Source organism: Anser anser (genome assembly GCF_964211835.1).
Source record: "Anser anser genome assembly, chromosome: 19".
NCBI classification, from domain to species: Eukaryota; Metazoa; Chordata; class Aves; order Anseriformes; family Anatidae; genus Anser; species Anser anser.
Window position 1 is genome coordinate 11,530,962 of NC_139740.1, and position 17,515 is coordinate 11,548,476.

The following is a 17,515-nucleotide window of genomic DNA, read 5'->3' on the forward strand; positions in this document are numbered from 1 at the left end:
AGAGAAATATCTCAATTACCTCCAAGTTGGGACCCTGAATCAAATTGTCGTAGTTCTGTAATGGAGCAAAAAGCACCTCAGGCTGCTTCTTCATCTGCATTTCAAGGGTCTGAATTCCAGACCTGGGACTGCATCAGAATAGTGCAATTCTGGCCTACCTCCAAAAACATTTGCTCCACTAGTGCCTTTCCAGCACCATTAGTTAAATGTTCTCCCTATTCTGCCTAAGATACCTGGACAACTTCAACACACCTACAGCTTAATTTGACCCAACCATGCATTTTTAAGCAGACTTTTAGGTTTTTAAAAACATATGTAGTCATTTCCTGAGGCCTCACCCCCACGGGCCTTTATTCCTGAAGCAAATACAATGTTTTTACTGCAGTACATTAATTACCAAAGAAATAGAAGGGAATCATTTCTTACCCTTTTTCTTCTTACATAAAAACCACCATACAGTGAGAGTTATTGCTCCTGCGATAAGTATTAGGACAAATGCGGCAATGACTCCTTTCTGCCAAGACGCTAAGATGACTGGAAATAAGGAAGACACGTTTAAGAGAGTATATACAGTGACTGGTCATCATTACTAACTTCTGCATAAAGCGAGCTTTTACTTTACTACAAATTAGCCTTCCTACACGCTGCTGAAAATCTTTAAGGAGACTTGCATGCAAAAGTCACTAGTGAGCCTTGCTCTTGCAACAGACAAGTCAGTACAACAAAGGGTTGCTTTTAACTTAATATGACTCCTTTGGCTTTTGAGCATCTGTTAAACTTTTGTATGTAGGTAAAATAACCTCTGTTTATAAATGCTTCTCTGTCTAACTTCTGCCAAAGGTAGAACAAAACCAAGTAAGGCAGGTATACTTCATAATATTCCTTACATTTAGTAACTTTGCAGATAACACGACCTCACCTGCCATGATAGCAGTGTGCAGCTTTTTGTAAAAGTTAACTTACCATTGATGGTTATTGGATGGCTTTTCACATTCACCTTAGCTCGATTAGAAACCATGCAGTAATATGTCCCTGTATCCTGTCTGCTCATTGTTTCCTTGTGCCACACGATTCTGTCTGTGCTTTCAGTTTTTTCATATAAAAGAGTATCGTGATCAGTTTTTTTAAAAATCCTGAAGTGGATTGGCCAAGATCCTTCTTCCACAGAGCAGAGAAAAGCAGTCCCACTGCCATCTTCCACTTCCCCATATGGAATACTGCCCAAGCTGGCATTCCTGATTGGTACTACAAAGAAAGGCACAAATGAAACAGATCTCTTTGCTATTAAAAATAACTTTGATGATAAAATACTGTATTGTAGATATACTTGCTTTAATGCCATTTTACTTAGCTAAACAGAGTGAATGCACAGTATTAATCTTTCTGAAATATCTCTGCCAGATTGCATCCTCTAGTAAATATTTTTATACACTCAGAAATAAAGAGGGCATCATAAAGAAGCAAAGCAGACACCGAAGGAAACTATCCATTCCTACAGAAGTCAGTCAGCCTCCTAAACTCCTTCAGATTCCCACCAGGCCCCAACCTAGAAATTACTTAATTTTCAGAAATAACACACTCAGCAGTTTGATAGAAATAATTATAGCTCAATTTATTTACCTATGCTTCCATAGTTATGTAGAGTTACACTGTTTTATACTAACTGCATTATATCCTTCTTGTAACAATAGTAAACATTGACAGATGATGTATCAAAGGCATGAGCAAGTCCTAAATTCTAAAGATTACAAGATATAGCAAACAAAAGAAGATAGTCTGCATTTGAACAAGTTGTAAGAATATGCATAGTGAAAATACAGTTTTTAGGTTACTAATGAAGTATATTAACATATACAGAGCTAGCTTATAAGTACTTGTGAATCAACACTAAAAATTGCATCAGGAAAAAAGATGTATATACAGTTAACACTTTCTATGGCACAATGCAAGTAGAATGTCACTAGCTTCCCAAAATGCTTTGGATTTGAAGCATCTGCTTTGCTAAAACTGCTGAACAAAATTTCTCTAGAAGTATTATTAATGTGTTTGGAGCAGGGTCATGGATAACACAAGACAAAAGTAAATGAGGAGTCATCAAGGCAACACTGGCACAGAAGTAAAAGGAGGAAGCCAAATCTGATGTGAAAAGATGCTTGTCATGAAAGCTGCATTTATATTAGATAGGAAGCTGATTTGCTGATTTAGATGCAAAATGTGGGCTACTACAACTGGACCCATGACTGTGAGAGGATTGATATATAAAACAAAAGGTGGTTGGTGTTTTTGTTTTTTTTTTCTCCCAGATCTGGTATAGCTAGAAAGGACAGAATATAAAGAACTCAAAGAAGCCATGTCAGGAGAGAATGGCTGCAGCAGATAGGTTCATCAGATTCCAAAGCGTGACTTTCTATTCAGAATTTCCAAACAGTGTCACAATATATCCTGAAACACTGCTGTAATGAAATAATGCAATGTGCTAGTTCTAGCAAGGATGTGTAAAACACTGTAGAAATAGACACTGATTAAGGGACTAAGATTATGCTTTGTATTTGTTACTTGTTATTTCAAATTACCTTGACTTTAAATTTTACTGGATAAAGCTTTTCACGGTTTTATATTTCAGCTTCTCTCCAGTGTTAGCAAAGCATATCCTAGTGGAACTGATGAACTTGATGTGCACTCCTAGCTCTATAATCTAAGCAAAGGCAAATACTGTAATCTGAGACTTGTTTAGAGGCCAAGAAAGTGAAGAGCATGTCCTTCAGCTGTGCAATAATCCAACTGACCCAGAAGAAATGCAGCAATTCTGGATATATCTGTTCTAGTCATGTACAACTCAATGTCAAAACTCACATTTCTTCAGTAAACTCAGAGAGAATCCACATTTTCGCAAGTTTATATTCTTAAAATGAACACAGTTTGGATTCAGGCTGGGACACAAAACTGAAAATTCCTTTGAACCACTAGGATCTGAACTATCGTGTGAAACTTTACTACCATCTGCTCAGAGAGCACCAAATATATAGAAATACAGTATGTTGGTTAAAATCCTACCAAAACAAGACACTCTTACCCACGTAAGAACTAACACGCATGTATGTTTTAAGTTATTGGTATCAGTCTCTTGTAGCTTACTGTGAAACTGTTTTTTGCTTCTTGAAGTTGCTCTTCACATCTGCCAATTGCACACTTGCAAATCACAGCATTTTCACTAGCATGCTCCTTCTTGAAGTAGTGTTAAGATTCCCAGCATATATCAAGCCTCATGTTTTCTTCTATAACCTTCCAATTCACCTTTTTAAAGCTTCAGCTACCTCATGGATAGAGGAATTTTGCCCTTTCTAATGCAGCCTCTGTTTTTCCTGCAGCACCTCCTACAGGTTCTCTCATGTTCTAGATTTGAATATCCTCATCCTTTGTTAAGGAATGTCTGTGGTTATTTAGAGATTCAGATGCATGGTTTTTTCTTTTTTTTTTTTTTTTTTCTTTCCCTTATTTCAAATATCCCCCTGCAGCAGGACATTTCAGCAGTGCAATTTTGTCCTCTCACTCTTAAGGGTTATAAGCTAGTAAAGTCATTGTACTTAAAACTGAGCACAAAAGTAACTTCTCATATTGCAGATCAGTTTGCTCATTTCCAGTAACTACTATTTGCAGATACAGCATAATAATAGACTGACTTTCAGAGCTACTAAGGAACTGCAGCCTCTGGTGTTGAACATCCTCAGTGCCTCATAACATTGCAATTAATAACAGAGATTTTTAGAGAGATTACTGAAAGTGTAGATTTAATTTTTTTTTTAAACCAGGAATCTAGCTAGCAAGCTTATTTTGGTGAGAAAATTCATAGAAATAACTTCAATATCCTTACATATGCAATAAATCCAGACCTATGGAAATCAGACGTGGAAAAAATGGATCTGGTTCTGAAATTTTTAATCATTATTTTACTGAAACAGCTTTTGTCGTTCAAATTTTTGAACGCTCAAGATCAAATCATTTATGCTTTGCCAGTAAGACTACTTCTACAATAAGATTTCAAGTCAGATGTCTTTTGCATTAAAATAAACTCAGCTGTAGTTAACTCAATTCTGACTACTATCAAGATTTTTACTTCATTGACAAATAGTCTGATACAGATCTCCAACTATTTTTACTCCATTTGAACAAGGATTTATAAACATTTTGACTGAAATAATGCTTTTATTATAATAAACTATAATGCTTTTATAAAGCATCCATTTTGCTTAGTCTATAATATGCTGCTTCAAGCAGTTTCAAGAATCAAAATATGGCATTAGACAAGAAGAATTGAACAGACTTACCTATTACTGTGATGTTGAGAATATTGCTAGTTTTCATGCCACTAGAGTGATTATTTCTAGCATCACATTTGTATCCTCTTTTGTCATTTTGTCTAATATTTTCATCCAAGAATGTAGCATATGTGTCATTAATTACCACTTTCTTAACTTCATTTCCTTTGTAGAATGTGAATGTTATTGGCGGCGTTCCTGTCATTAAACGACAGATTAACCGTAGAGGTTTCCCCAGCACCACCTCCGGTAAACCACTGACAACAGAAAGAGTTGGCTTGGAGACTGGAGCTAAAACGGGAAGAAAAACCGTGTGTCCAATTATATTACATAAGACTCAAAGATACTCAAGATTTTACATAAAACATACAAATATACACTATTTAGCTAGTTTCCACACCTAGCCTATATGGGAGGCTCCTGCTCGTCGACAGAATGGAAGCAAGAGGATGACTTGAACAAAGCAAAAACATAGATAACAAAATATATGATTTAGACTAAAATAGCATGCAAGCAGAATGCAAAGAAAACCAATAAAAGGCCAGTAAAACAGCTGTGGATCATCCAAACTCCAGAGCTAGCTCTTACCCAAGGAGTAAATACATACAGTAAAATAATCTGGAAGTAAAGTAACATTACATGTATTACCTGAGATGGATACTGCAGCATCTAATCAGGGACCTCTGTTTCTGCAGTGAGTCACAACCCAATTAATCCCCCTTTACAGACTTGAGAACTGACTGTGCTTGTTCCATGATGGGAAAGGAAACTAGGGTGTTTATAAGTAGTGTGCTGGTCAGGGGGTTGTATAGATAGCAAAAAATTTGGCTTTTCTGGAGTACAGTCATCCAGATGACCTCTGTCTCTCATGGCTTTCTGCCTGGAGGGTCAGGGGAAGGGAGTCAAGGTAGCTACTGACAGAGTTTCAGATCAAACTGGTGAGTGAAATGTTTGCAGATCATTCCCAGCTCCTGCAAATGGTAATGAACGAGAGTTTATTTGGCACCTAGCAAAACCAAATGAACAGGACAGAAGGGAAGACATGCTAACTCCTGTCTTCTAGGGCCAAGCCTATAAAAGTCTGACTTGACTAAGATAACAATAGGTCAAATCCTCTACAACTAAAGCATGTAAGCACATCTCAGAGAAATTACTATTCCAAAAACTGGTAAACACCCTTGTAGTTCATGAAATAGAAGAGACAGATTTGTAAAAAGATGAGCTTATTTATAAGTCTATGGTTTTGATTTTTTTCCCCAGGACTGGGTTCTAACCCTCTGTATCTACTCACCATAAACACTTATCCTTACAGGTTTGCTCTCCTTGACTATTCCTTTGACTTCAGCCTTACATATATAGGATCCAGTATCATTCACATTAACTCTCATTGTTAAGTTTCTAGAATTTTTCAACCAGATGTCTCCATTTGAATTTCTCCGTAATATAGAGAAGTTAGCTTTTCGAAAACCACTGATGCTGCAACTCAGAGTTAATTCTTTATTTTCATCGAGCTTGCTCATAGAAGCAGACAATATTGGCTTAGGGAATAACTCTGTAAGATAAAAAGAGAAATCATTCAAACTGAACATAAAAGAATGTGACTGCCTATCCCAAATTGTACAGAATGAAGCATATAGTGAAAGATTACAGTCAGGAAAAAAAAACATCATGCTATTGTAATATAATAATATTTTCACGGAAAACAGAAATGTAACAATTGCTTGGAATCCACATCCCACATATGTTATTTGAAAGTATTATTTTAGTTGGAAAGTATTAGTGGCAGGAAAAAATCAGAAGTCCAAATCTAAATAGCCTTTAAATTAGGGAAAATTTATAGTTGGATCTGGACATTACCTTTGCAGATCTACCAGATTTAAATTAAAATATTTCTCCACTGAGTAAAATCTAAGATGAACAGAGGTCTTACCTGCCACAACAACATTCATTTTGGTGGTTTTAGATGCTCTCCCTTGCTCCACCTTACACAGGTATTCACCACTGTCCTCTAGGGTAGCAACTGCAGAATATTTCAAAAGTTTCTCATCTCGTACACTATTCAGTATTGTTTTGTTTTTCTGAAGTATGATTTCAATGTCACGCATTCGAGCTACTACAGTTGAGCATTCAAACTCTATTCTGTCTCCTTCTGTAATATTACTTGAGGACTTGATGATCAGAGAAGGCTTTATAAATGGTTCTGCAAGAGAATACATATAAAATCAGAATCCAACTTTTTAATTATGGCAAGCAAAGAAATGTAAAAAGAAAAGTTAAGCAACTTACCCTTGACAGTAACAAGTGTTCTGTTGCTGGGTTCTGAACTTTCAAGTTCAAGTTTTACATTTCTCTTACCAAAACAGTCAAATTGCAAAATATTATCCCCCTCTTCAACAGAAAATTCCACTACAGAAAAATTCCTGTATGCCTCAAATACATGTTTTTCTTTAGGAGTTGAATTCATCTTTATCTTCCGGAAAAAGAAATGTAAAGGAGGTACTTCTTCTGGCAGCTCGCAACGTAATTTTACAACTTCACCCTCTAAAACTTCTCTTTTCTCAGCAGTCAGGATTGGTTTGGTCATTCCTTACAGCAGAAAACAAGGAAAGAAATAGTTTGATTTGGGATGATGCAGTGATCTATCTCTGATGACTATGGTATTGATTTATGCTAACAGACAGATACAAATAATTTGCAAAAACTGGATCTGTTTGTTGTTGGTTTTATTTATTTATTTATTTATTTTATTCTGCACCTGTGAGAGTTGAAGACAGTTCCTTGATGTGTGGATGCATGCCAGAGTACCTTCAGAAGAACAAATTTTCCCTCAAAAGGGTAATAAAATCTTGATGCAATGTGTGAAGTATGGAACTTCCTTTAAAGGTAAGACCTTAGTATATCTTACTCCCACTCAGAAATGAGCAAGGGAATAAACTAAATGCCATTCTAACTACTGTAACTATAGGTGCAGGCTTCTATGAAAAACTATAGGCTCCGCACATCCTTGTAACTATTTAACACAGAACAAATGTTTTCCTAGTTGCTTTTCCAAGAGGAAAAACATCACTTGCAGTCAAGAACACACAACTAGAAAGAGTATAGACAGAGGTGGCCCCTGTTCTCATAAAAGATGAAGGAACAAGACAGAAAGACAGATATAAAATTGTCTACAAAAGTAGTCCACCACTGACACTAGCTTTGGCAATGGGTATTACAAGGTGGCAATCTTTGCTTCCAGCTTTTCTAGTAATTTAGTCTCCCCCACCATTGTGTTTACAGTCTATAGGTGCAAGCTTTCACAAATAACACATTCTCTAGTCTCAGGGATAGAGCATGGGATGGTGGCTCAGGAGGCATGAATTCCATTTTTGACTGTCACTGATCTGCCGGGTAAGCTTGGGACTGAGATTTCATTTCTGTGCCTTAACATGAGGACTTAGTACTCAACTATTGTAAAGCACTGTGATTTCTAGGGACAAAAAGCGTTTTGCAAGATATCCTATTTAGCACTGACTATTATTACTTACCCTGAGAGGTTTCTCTTTTTGTATCTTAGAAAACTGACATGTTTGAAAGACTACTCACCTGTTACCCAAACATGTAATGAGTTACTAGATTTTATCTTTCCATCTGCTTTCACAGTACATTCATAGTCTCCTGTATCTGAAGATCTAGCCACGGGTACTTCATATCGTGCAACTCCTTTGTCTGATACAATCATGAATACAAGCTTGCCATCCTTAAAAATTGTAATATTATGCTGCAGGTGGAAATTGGCACTTTTGCTAATATCAGCACGGCATGTAATTGACATAGGAGCTCCATTCTTCACTTTGACAGATGGCTCAACCCTGATTTCAACACTGTTGAAGGTAAAAACTTGATGGAGAAAATAAAAAGTGAGTTACATTATCTTCAAATTGTCTAACATAAAACTTATCTCAAGCTACTACATGTTAATCATTAAAAATAATTCATTGTATCCTAGTAGCAAGTGTTATAATTTTTGTGATCAGATCTCACAGATGTTGACAGTAGTAGCAGCTTTACCTTCCCCTGCACAGGTATATTAGATGCCCCTACTGATTATCACAACACGCAATGTTCATCTCCTCACTCTCTGTCTTGGGGGATCGAGAGAATCATTGATTTGGCCAAATCTGCTAAATTCCCTAGAAGAGCAGAGAACATTGGAGTAGATTTGCAGCTATTTCTTGTTTTTCCTTATTTCTTGAAGTTTGTTGTCTCCAACTCCTTTTGTCTGGAGATCTGAGAGATGAACAAAATTTTGTATATATACTTGTCTGAATAAATCGAAAAATGACAGCATAACCCAGTTTAGAGCTGTATTAAACCCCAAGTCACTTCATCCCTAAACATATAACAGAAATCTCTGGAGGTAATCCAACATTTCTTTTTTTTTTTTTTTAATCTGAAAGTAAGATTAGGGTTATGTTAAATTTCATTTTAAACATGTAATTTGCATGCTTGGGATAATCTCAAATCTCTACTTTAGGAAAACTGGAGCATAGCGAAAGATATTTGGGTTCAAGTTCTGCAAGCAAACTTGTACATGCCTAACTTTACACTGTGAGATGTTCCATGATCATACACTCAAGAGACCTTAAAAATCATATGGGTTTAAGTAATCCAAATACAGAATCATATACAGAACTAATGTCTTCATTTAATTTATAATTTAAACTTTCCAGTCCTTGAAAAAATATGTTGAATACAATATTCCTACTAAAAACAAACAAATAAAAAACACCTAAGTAGTTTAAGAAATTAAGTTTATAATAGCATTAACACATACAGTGCTTCTGTGTTTATAACCACAGGAATGATAAATACTATGTAACAAAATTTTATAATTATTAGAATATCAGTATAATAATACTTTTATTCACACAGCTCAATGAACAAGTACAGAGAAAACTTTGAGTGCACTCATTTTCCCTTCCCATAGAAATTACAGCTTTGGATATGCATACTTCTCCCCAGGATTTTTATTAGAAATTAGGTACTTGAACAGTAAAAATTTCCTGCATCTAAAGAAATTCCTTGCTATGTCCAGTTACCGGGTATTTACAAATTGCTAGGGAGAGTTTTGGCCATAAAACCAATACGGTACTTTTTGCACATGAACAGACTACGTGACAAACAGGAGCAAGCATTTCTCGATAGTGATGGAGAAAAGCAAGGATGCAGAGTGTACATGCTGGGAGCCAGCAAGATGACAACATAAAAAGTAAAAGCATTTATTTCAGGACACAAGTTCTGTACTCTGCTCAAACATGCTCATGGAATATTTTGCAAGAAAAAGACCAAAAGAGAGGGAACATAACTTTGTTTGTTTTTAAGACTAATAAAAAATACTAGTCATAGAATTTCCCCTCCCATCTCTTCTCCTGTATGGGAGCAAGCAAATTGGTCTAGGAAAAAAATCACCAAAACATTTATTAAAAATCTGAGCAGCACATATCTCTTTTAAACACTTTACTAAGAAACACCATCAAGTAATATCCTTTTTTTTATGGCCAAATTTTGTAGAGATACAGTACCGCAACCCAGATAAACTCTGTTATGGATGCACACTAACTAAAGAGAAAGCAGTTAAATTACTTCTTTTAAATACGTATGTGGAAAAAAAAACAAAAAAGCTATCATTACCTACCTCTTTCCTGAGTGTAAACTCCTGAACCTGAAAAAAGTGAAAAGCAATGTTATTTTCAAAGTTTACAGATTGAGAGACAGCAATAGGTAACACCAAAAAGTTACCACAAAAAAACTAACAAACCAAACCAAACAAACAAACAAAAACACAGAAGCACATGTACCCATCCAGATATTTAGTTATCAAACTTACACTGCAAGAAAATCACCAGAAGAGCAAGATACATCTCGTTCCTGAAGAACAGACACTTAATTCCAAAATAAAACAATATTCATCATCAGAGGTAATTTGCTACCACGTCCCCAAAACAGTTTTTTTAAAATTTGTTTTACGGAAACTAATAAATTTTTGCCATTAAAATTTGTACGTTTTTGCAAATCTTCAGCTGAAACTGGCCAGATCAAGTAATCGTTCCCATTACTGGAAACTGGAAATGGCAAACAATGAGAATCTATCTGCTGCTCCCAGGCAGATTACTGTTCAGGAAGTGACTGGACTTTTCCTGAGGGCGCCACCAAATGCATTTGCTTTGTTTAATTTCTTAAGGTGTATTAAAAAAACAAGAAGTTCCAGTGACATTTATCCTGCAGTTCCTGTCAATACGGGTATTTTTAAGTCAAAATTAACCATTTATGAACACAAATTACATTCATTATTTGACCTCTGCAGATCCTTGAGCAAATATTTCTCTTCATCCTGATATGGAAAACTCTTTCAGAGAATACATGTACATAATTATTCACTTTACCCCTTTACCTCCATATCTAGGTCTCTCATCTTTGCTGTGGCAAACAACAGCTTTACCATAAAGTTCACAATAAATTCAAATTACTTCAGAAACCATAGTAACTGTTGGGTTACACTAGAATATTGGCAGGTGGACCTCTTATACCACCATCATATATCAAAAACATAGAAGGGCACAAGTTTTTATTTTGAGTAGTTAGGACAGTGCAAAACATACACAACTACAAAACTTTAAACCCACAATGGGTTGGAGTTTCATTTCCCTACAGAGAGCTGAAGGAGCACTTGCACAATCTGAAATAGAGAATGCTCCTGAGCTAGAGTTAAATCTGCCAGTAGCTTGAAACTGTTTGAATTCAGGTGTCCCTGAGAGATCTGCTGACCTTTCCTGTGTCATTTAATTTTGTGCAATGATAAAAGTAGCCTGACAGTATGACAGCCATGCCAGAACGAGGGATGATTAATTTTGCATCCAAAATACCGAAAGCATAAATTGAATGTGAACCAAAAAAGAGGAAAAGATGCAAAATAGTCTACTTCAGCACTTCAAGTGTTGTAAATGTCTGCCTGAGATACAGTAAGGAACTGATGTAAAATTCAGAACACTTGAATTACTTAACTTCCTTTAACAAACGAAGAGGTTTGTGGCCTTTTTTATTTGGTTGGTTGTATTTTTCTGATTATAGATGAAAATCTAAAGAAAGTAAAAGGCCTAAAGACAAGGAAATCAGTAGTTGAATTTGTGCTGTAAATGACTATTTGTGAAGAAAACTAAAATGTAATAATTATCCAAAACCTCAGTTTCTTCAAATTCAGATGGGAAGGGGGTGAGAGAGATGGGCAGAACAAGGAAAGCAAGAAGATTACAGAGATATTGTCCTGTCCCTATCTCTGCTCTTCTACTTTTTTTACTTTGGTACTATGCATGTTTCTTAAGTCTTAAATAATCTGACACTGCAGAAGTGGCAAATTTAAGCACCAATATGATATTCTCAGATAATATTTACTTCATAACTTCAAAGGAATGTGCAGCACATTTATTTGTTTATCAATCAACTTTTAAGTCAAACTGAAGTCATTCCACTTGAGCCCTAACACTGACTCAGGTTATAGGCTCGATAAAGTGAGCTGAAATCATGTACTTCAAAAAGTGTTCCTCACTTTATGTCCCAGACCTTAACTCCCTAAGTAGTGATTTAGTTATTTGTGAAAATCTAGTGCTCAACTCTTAATTCCTTAGTTTGTTTCATTTGCAGACAGAGTCAATGCTTTCCATTATTTCCAGAGTCATATTACAGGCTTATTAAAACACTACTTAAAACAATATTAAATACATTCACAGAAATCAGTAAATGAGACATACGGTTCTCATAAGCTTCACTGCTTATATGAACCCCCATTTCTTTTTTTTTTTTTCCTCTTGGGGACAATGAAAGCTGTATGTTTTGCCCCAAACAATAGTTTCAAAAGTGTACTTTAACGCTTGTATTACACACAGAACTGTGGTATTGTATGAAGGGAAACAGGAGGGAAACACTCATCAGTTTAACAATGTATCAGCAATACCAACCAACATCTATTTAGCTATTTTGCAGGGAGAGAGTTATTTTGAAGGGAGAGCGCAGAATGGTACAATAGTCATAGCATTTAATGAATAAGAAGTAAGCTGGTTAACTAGCAATAGTATTTCTTCTGCTTAATCCAGTCTGTTTGAAATACACCACCAACAAAAGACCAGCGGTTTGGCTAGTTGCCAAAAATGGTCTCCAGAGCCAGGTAAAGGAAAGGAGAAGTAGGACACACAGCAGATGGAGAACAAAGGTTTGATAAACTTTTGCTATTGATAACAAAAAATAGGAAGGAAGGAAGGAGATTTACCTCTTCCCCCATAAAAGAATTCAGCACGACATACAAAGTTCAGCAAAACCACACCAATCTTTCCCACAAGGGGACAAAGGCTCTCCTCTACAGAGAGGGAAAGACAAAGTGGGTGTGGGCCAATATTCTTCAGAGTGATCCAATAAGATCGAGTCCAGAACCAGGCTAGTTTCAGACTAGGCTGAAAGGTCAGCTTTTAGGATGAACTAGGTCAGTAGTACAGTTTAATGGTGCTAAAACCGAAGGCTGTTGTGAGATGTCACTCACAAGCCAAGGATGTTCCATAAGATCTCTTAGTCTGATAAGACTGTCATATTCTTGATAAGCCCTCAGCATTGTCCTGAGGAGGAAAATCTAGCTGGTATTGGCCAAAATCCAAGAGGTAAACTCAGCTGCAGGAATTTAAGCCAAAATGTTATGAAACATGGGAGAAAAGCATTTCAAAGAGGAAAGAATGTCTTGAGACTATCTTCCATTGTTAAACTGGAAATCATATTGACTTAAAGAATATAAACTTAAATGTACCTGTGCTAGTAGTATACCTGCATATTTTCCTAACAGTCATCTCATTGTAGTCTCTGAAGATACGTTTTTCTGAAACAAGTAATATGAGACAAAATTAAATATTATAAATAAACAAAATTAAAAATTAAATAGACAAAATTATTCTAATATACACACCATTTAAAGAACTCTCTTTAGTCCCTTATTATATTTCTGAGAAAAGAAGGATTGACATAAAAAATGCAACACACTTTCTGAAGCAGACAAAAAAAAATAATCTGACACAACGTCCTTTGAGGACTAAAGAAATCTTCACATTTAATCTCATGCCCAATGAATCAGACCCTTAAAGCTGTGCTCATCTGGGAATTCATGCCTGATTCTGCTGGTTGGGTCTCCTGCTACTTGCTTAAATATGACATTTCCTAAAAAGCATCAATTCTGTCATCTGAACAGAGCCTATCAAAGTCAAAACCTATTTCCATAACTAAGGATAAAATGCTGAATAAGATTTTCAAATTCTGTACCAACCCCCCCTCCCCAAACACACTGTTTTCAGCCAGCCCCTTATGACAGGAAAGGAAGCGAGGAGTTCATAGCACATTTCAGCTGTTTGTTTTCATTAACTCCCCAGCTGGTTGGCATGACAGTAAAGAGCATGCTGCAGTGCCAATCAGTAGGACTGACATCTTAATTCCCCACAGAGCACGCACTGATTCCAGTGACTCTGCTAAGCTTTGTATCCTGTTCTCAAATACCCATTCCTGATGGGAGTTTTACTTTCTTCAGAAAAGATGTGTTGCCTTGAAGTTATATCTCACCGATTTACTGACAAAACATTTCTCTTAAGAGCACTACATTCTGGGTCATCAATGTTTGTCCAAGACAATGCAGGTTCCACGTAATTTCCACGTAAAATTAAAAAATAAATTCCACGTAGGTTCCTTGTATAAACTCACTGATTCTATTTTAAAAGCAGTTAATCTCAAATGTTTGGGATTTTATAAATTTTACAAAGAATTTATAAAATTCAGAGATCTGAGTCCATCTTTACTGATGTCAGTGCAAGCTTTCCAGTAACCAAATCAACAATAGAAAAAGCAGCTCTGATGTCTAATCACCCAGCCCCTGACGTGTATAATCATTTTGGTTCCTTACAACTGTGAACTATTCTGCCTAATTAATAATTCCTCTTTCAATAGACATGTAGTTAATAGAATTATAACAAATGTAGTTGTTTTCACACACCTAGACAGCTCCCTGGGGAACTGGGAATGAACTGAGTTTGTTCTACATATATTTCTAGGGTGTATTGTCTTGTCTTGAATGTGAGAAATTTGCATCATTTGTCTTTATTTAAAAAGTCTCTTTATACTTCCCTAGAGAAAAATAAAAAAAAATAATTTTATTCATGGATTTGAATATTTACAAAGAATGTTAAAAAAATTGACTTTTTTCCAGAGCTCCAGATGTTCTACAATTTACAGAAAATCTGTGTTGCTGAAAGCTTGTACTTCTCAGACCATTGCATTTCACAACGGTGCCATCTACTGGACGATGACATCGAAATACATTTTTCCCCCCTCATTCATCTTTTGCAATTAAACCAGCATTTCATTCTGGAGTTTTTCCTATAATTACTGATATCCAACACCTCCTCCAAACTGAAATTTTGGGATGCAGCAGAAAAACAGCCTTGAGTTCTCCAAGAATACTCATCTCAGAGTATGGACCATGCCAGAAAAAATAAGTCAAAACCTTATGGCTGGAAAGAGAATTAATTCTGGAAATATTTTCCTTCGCTCTACACTCCCATTTTTTTATATTGCTTGTTGATTCTCCAAGCATTATTGCAGAACAATCAGTTTTATGAATAAAATTATAAGATAAATGTATCAGTAATGCCAGTCTTTGATGTCTCATCAAATCTGTAAACTGAAATGAGTATTAATTACTTTAAGCAAAAACAACGGAACTCAAAAGGAAGTGTGGAATAGCCTTTCTTACAAAAAAGAAAAAAATCCTTATTTTTCCTTTCGGGGGGGGAGGGGGGGAGAGGGAAAGAGGAGGCAGAAGGAAGACATGCCGTTTAAAAATATTTTCCAATTAAAAAATTGGAGATTTGGGAGTTGTTAATTTAATTCAATTGGCTACCCAAAAGATCCTCTCACCTGTTGACATGTTTATTGCAATTTGCACTTCAAATACATTTTTAGTTCAACTGGAAATCTTTTGTTACACTAAAATTCTCATTCAGACTCCAAGGATCACTGCAGGAATTTTAAAGATATTTTAAATATGCATATAGAAAAGATCCCTTCCTCTTCTATTCTTATTTGCCTTCTAGAAAAAACAATCTCACAATCATATACCAAGTAGTTAAAATAAACAGCAGGCTTGCTACCACAGCCATTTTGAGTAGGAGTATAAAAATATGGTATTCCGTGATGATCTAGCTAGCTCAGTAAAACCTTTTTGCAGACAAAACAGAAGTGCTTAATGTAATTCAGCACCAGACATAACCACCAATATATGGTGATTTCAAGCAAAGCCTTCTGCAGACGTCTACTACAGCAGATGCTCTTCCAGAATGGAGGATCTCTCAGGGTGAGAAACTGAGACCAGAAATAACTTTTATAATTCTACTGAAACATGCAAATTTCCCTGGAAACCTACAATAAGACAGATACAGTGTGAAGACTGCACGGTCTTACTACATAATGTTATCTCATACTATTTTCATTCTCAAGTCAAAGAATTGACCTTGTGAGTGAAAGCTCAGTTTGGCTTTTATTCTCGTTCACCTACTTGCCTGAGGCAGAATATTGTTGCAGCACCACATGATACACATCTCCCTTTCAGACTTTTTAACTTACATGTTTTGGCTGGATTACTTCTGTACATAAATTTTTGTTAAATATATACAGTTTATTATTTCCAGGCAGGAAATTTGTAGATCTAATACAAAGGGAACACCAACCTCACACTGTATCTTACTGATGCTATAAAATTCTAAAGATACATCCTTAAGAAAACCACCTAATGTCAGCCTGAAGTCAAAAGCCAACTCGGCACACCCCATGCCACCCCCAAAACAAACAAAAAAACATGGAAGTAAGCTGATTTATTACTACCCAGGACACTCTTCAAGAGACTAATGAACTAACAGAGTCAGTATTCAAAACGTCAGACAGGTAATGTCAAGTGCTTTTTCCATTTTTCCCCTATTTTACATTGACAATAAGGCCAACCGCCAGCCTAGATACTGTTCTCTTCACCCTGCTGAAGGGCAAAATGAGACACTAGCTTTTTGACTCAAAACACTACTACAGGATTTAATGAAGGTCATTCTCTAAATGTTGGGATACTTCCAGCACATGTTCGAGAAAATACTACCTTAGAGCTTTTTAAAAAGCAGTCATAAAGACACTATCAACCTTCAGATCAGCTGAATGCTCATCACTCAAAATATCAGAAACTAAAAGGATTATTCCAAGAATAATACTTGAGAGTGAACACAGTCCATTGAGTTATACTTCAACAAAAATTCTAAAACAGCCCTCTCTTCCTTGCCCAATAGGACTAAGTGGTCACAAAAAAATTTCTGGAAGCCCCTTTATATCAACCTAACTTAATAATTTACATTTAAAACTTCATCTGAAGCCTCCTTTTCTAACAAATACGTTATTACTTCCCCCTAGCGATGTCCTAGCAATCGCAGTCTAGCTTTCATACAAACTTCAGGAGCCCATATCCTCAGCTACCATATCCTACCACAATATTTCAGAAATCTTTTACTTAAGAAGCGACTGTATTAATGTTCTGCAAAGCAATTATAAGAGTTAAAAAGGAAATATGTATTTGAAGAGACAAAACAGGTAGGCACAAGTATTGGACGGTTAAATGAAAGGAAGTTCTTCCTCATCATCCTACACGTGTAGTTGAAATGATTGGCGTATATCAAAGAAAACAAACATGTTTCAGTCACTAAATTGGCATACATCAAAGAAAACAATATATATTTCCGTCCCTAAATCCAAATTTCAAAGCAGGGTGAGGGAGGGAGAGGGAACAGGGAGGGCATAGACGCACCTCCAGGGGGAAGCAGCAGGGTTACAGAAACCGCCCCCGTGAGGGAAGGAGCAGGCCGCGGCCCTCGCACCCCAGCTTCCAGAGTCCTCCCGCCTTCCGGCGGCTGCCCCCCCTGACAGGAGGGTGCGAGGCCGGGCTGCTTCCCACTTTCCTCCTTCACCACCACCTGGCTGCGAGCATTTTTGGGACTATTCTACGGTTTTCTGATACAGAACAGCTTACCCCTACAGGAAAATGCGCATATGCTCCCAGTTCTTCTCTCAACATTGTTATTTTTACACATGCTTCCTGCCAGCTGTAA

The 17,515-nt window shown here is 36.4% G+C and overlaps 1 protein-coding gene across 9 annotated transcripts in view; it reads right to left on the bottom strand.

The window, feature by feature from the left end:
* Positions 1–17,509, bottom strand: part of PECAM1 (platelet and endothelial cell adhesion molecule 1) — a 39,552-nt gene extending 22,043 nt beyond the window's left edge. For 5 of the 9 annotated variants that reach the window (XM_083805370.1, XM_083805367.1, XM_083805365.1 and 2 more), the window contains exons 1-10: positions 17,437–17,509; positions 13,144–13,212; positions 9,994–10,020; positions 7,902–8,195; positions 6,603–6,902; positions 6,247–6,516; positions 5,608–5,868; positions 4,326–4,607; positions 964–1,245; positions 427–534 (exon numbers count right to left, since the gene is read on the bottom strand). In XM_083805370.1, the coding sequence (XP_083661496.1) occupies positions 427–534; positions 964–1,245; positions 4,326–4,607; positions 5,608–5,868; positions 6,247–6,516; positions 6,603–6,902; positions 7,902–8,195; positions 9,994–10,020; positions 13,144–13,212; positions 17,437–17,497 (1,954 nt within the window). In that variant the 5' untranslated portion in view covers positions 17,498–17,509. Of the gene's footprint in view, positions 1–426; positions 535–963; positions 1,246–4,325; positions 4,608–5,607; positions 5,869–6,246; positions 6,517–6,602; positions 6,903–7,901; positions 8,196–9,993; positions 10,021–10,185; positions 10,511–13,143; positions 13,213–13,299; positions 13,636–17,436 lie in introns of those variants that run through there. The other 4 variants (XM_083805372.1, XM_083805371.1, XM_083805368.1 and 1 more) reach the window with 3 other exon arrangements.
* Positions 17,510–17,515: the final 6 nt, after the last annotated feature.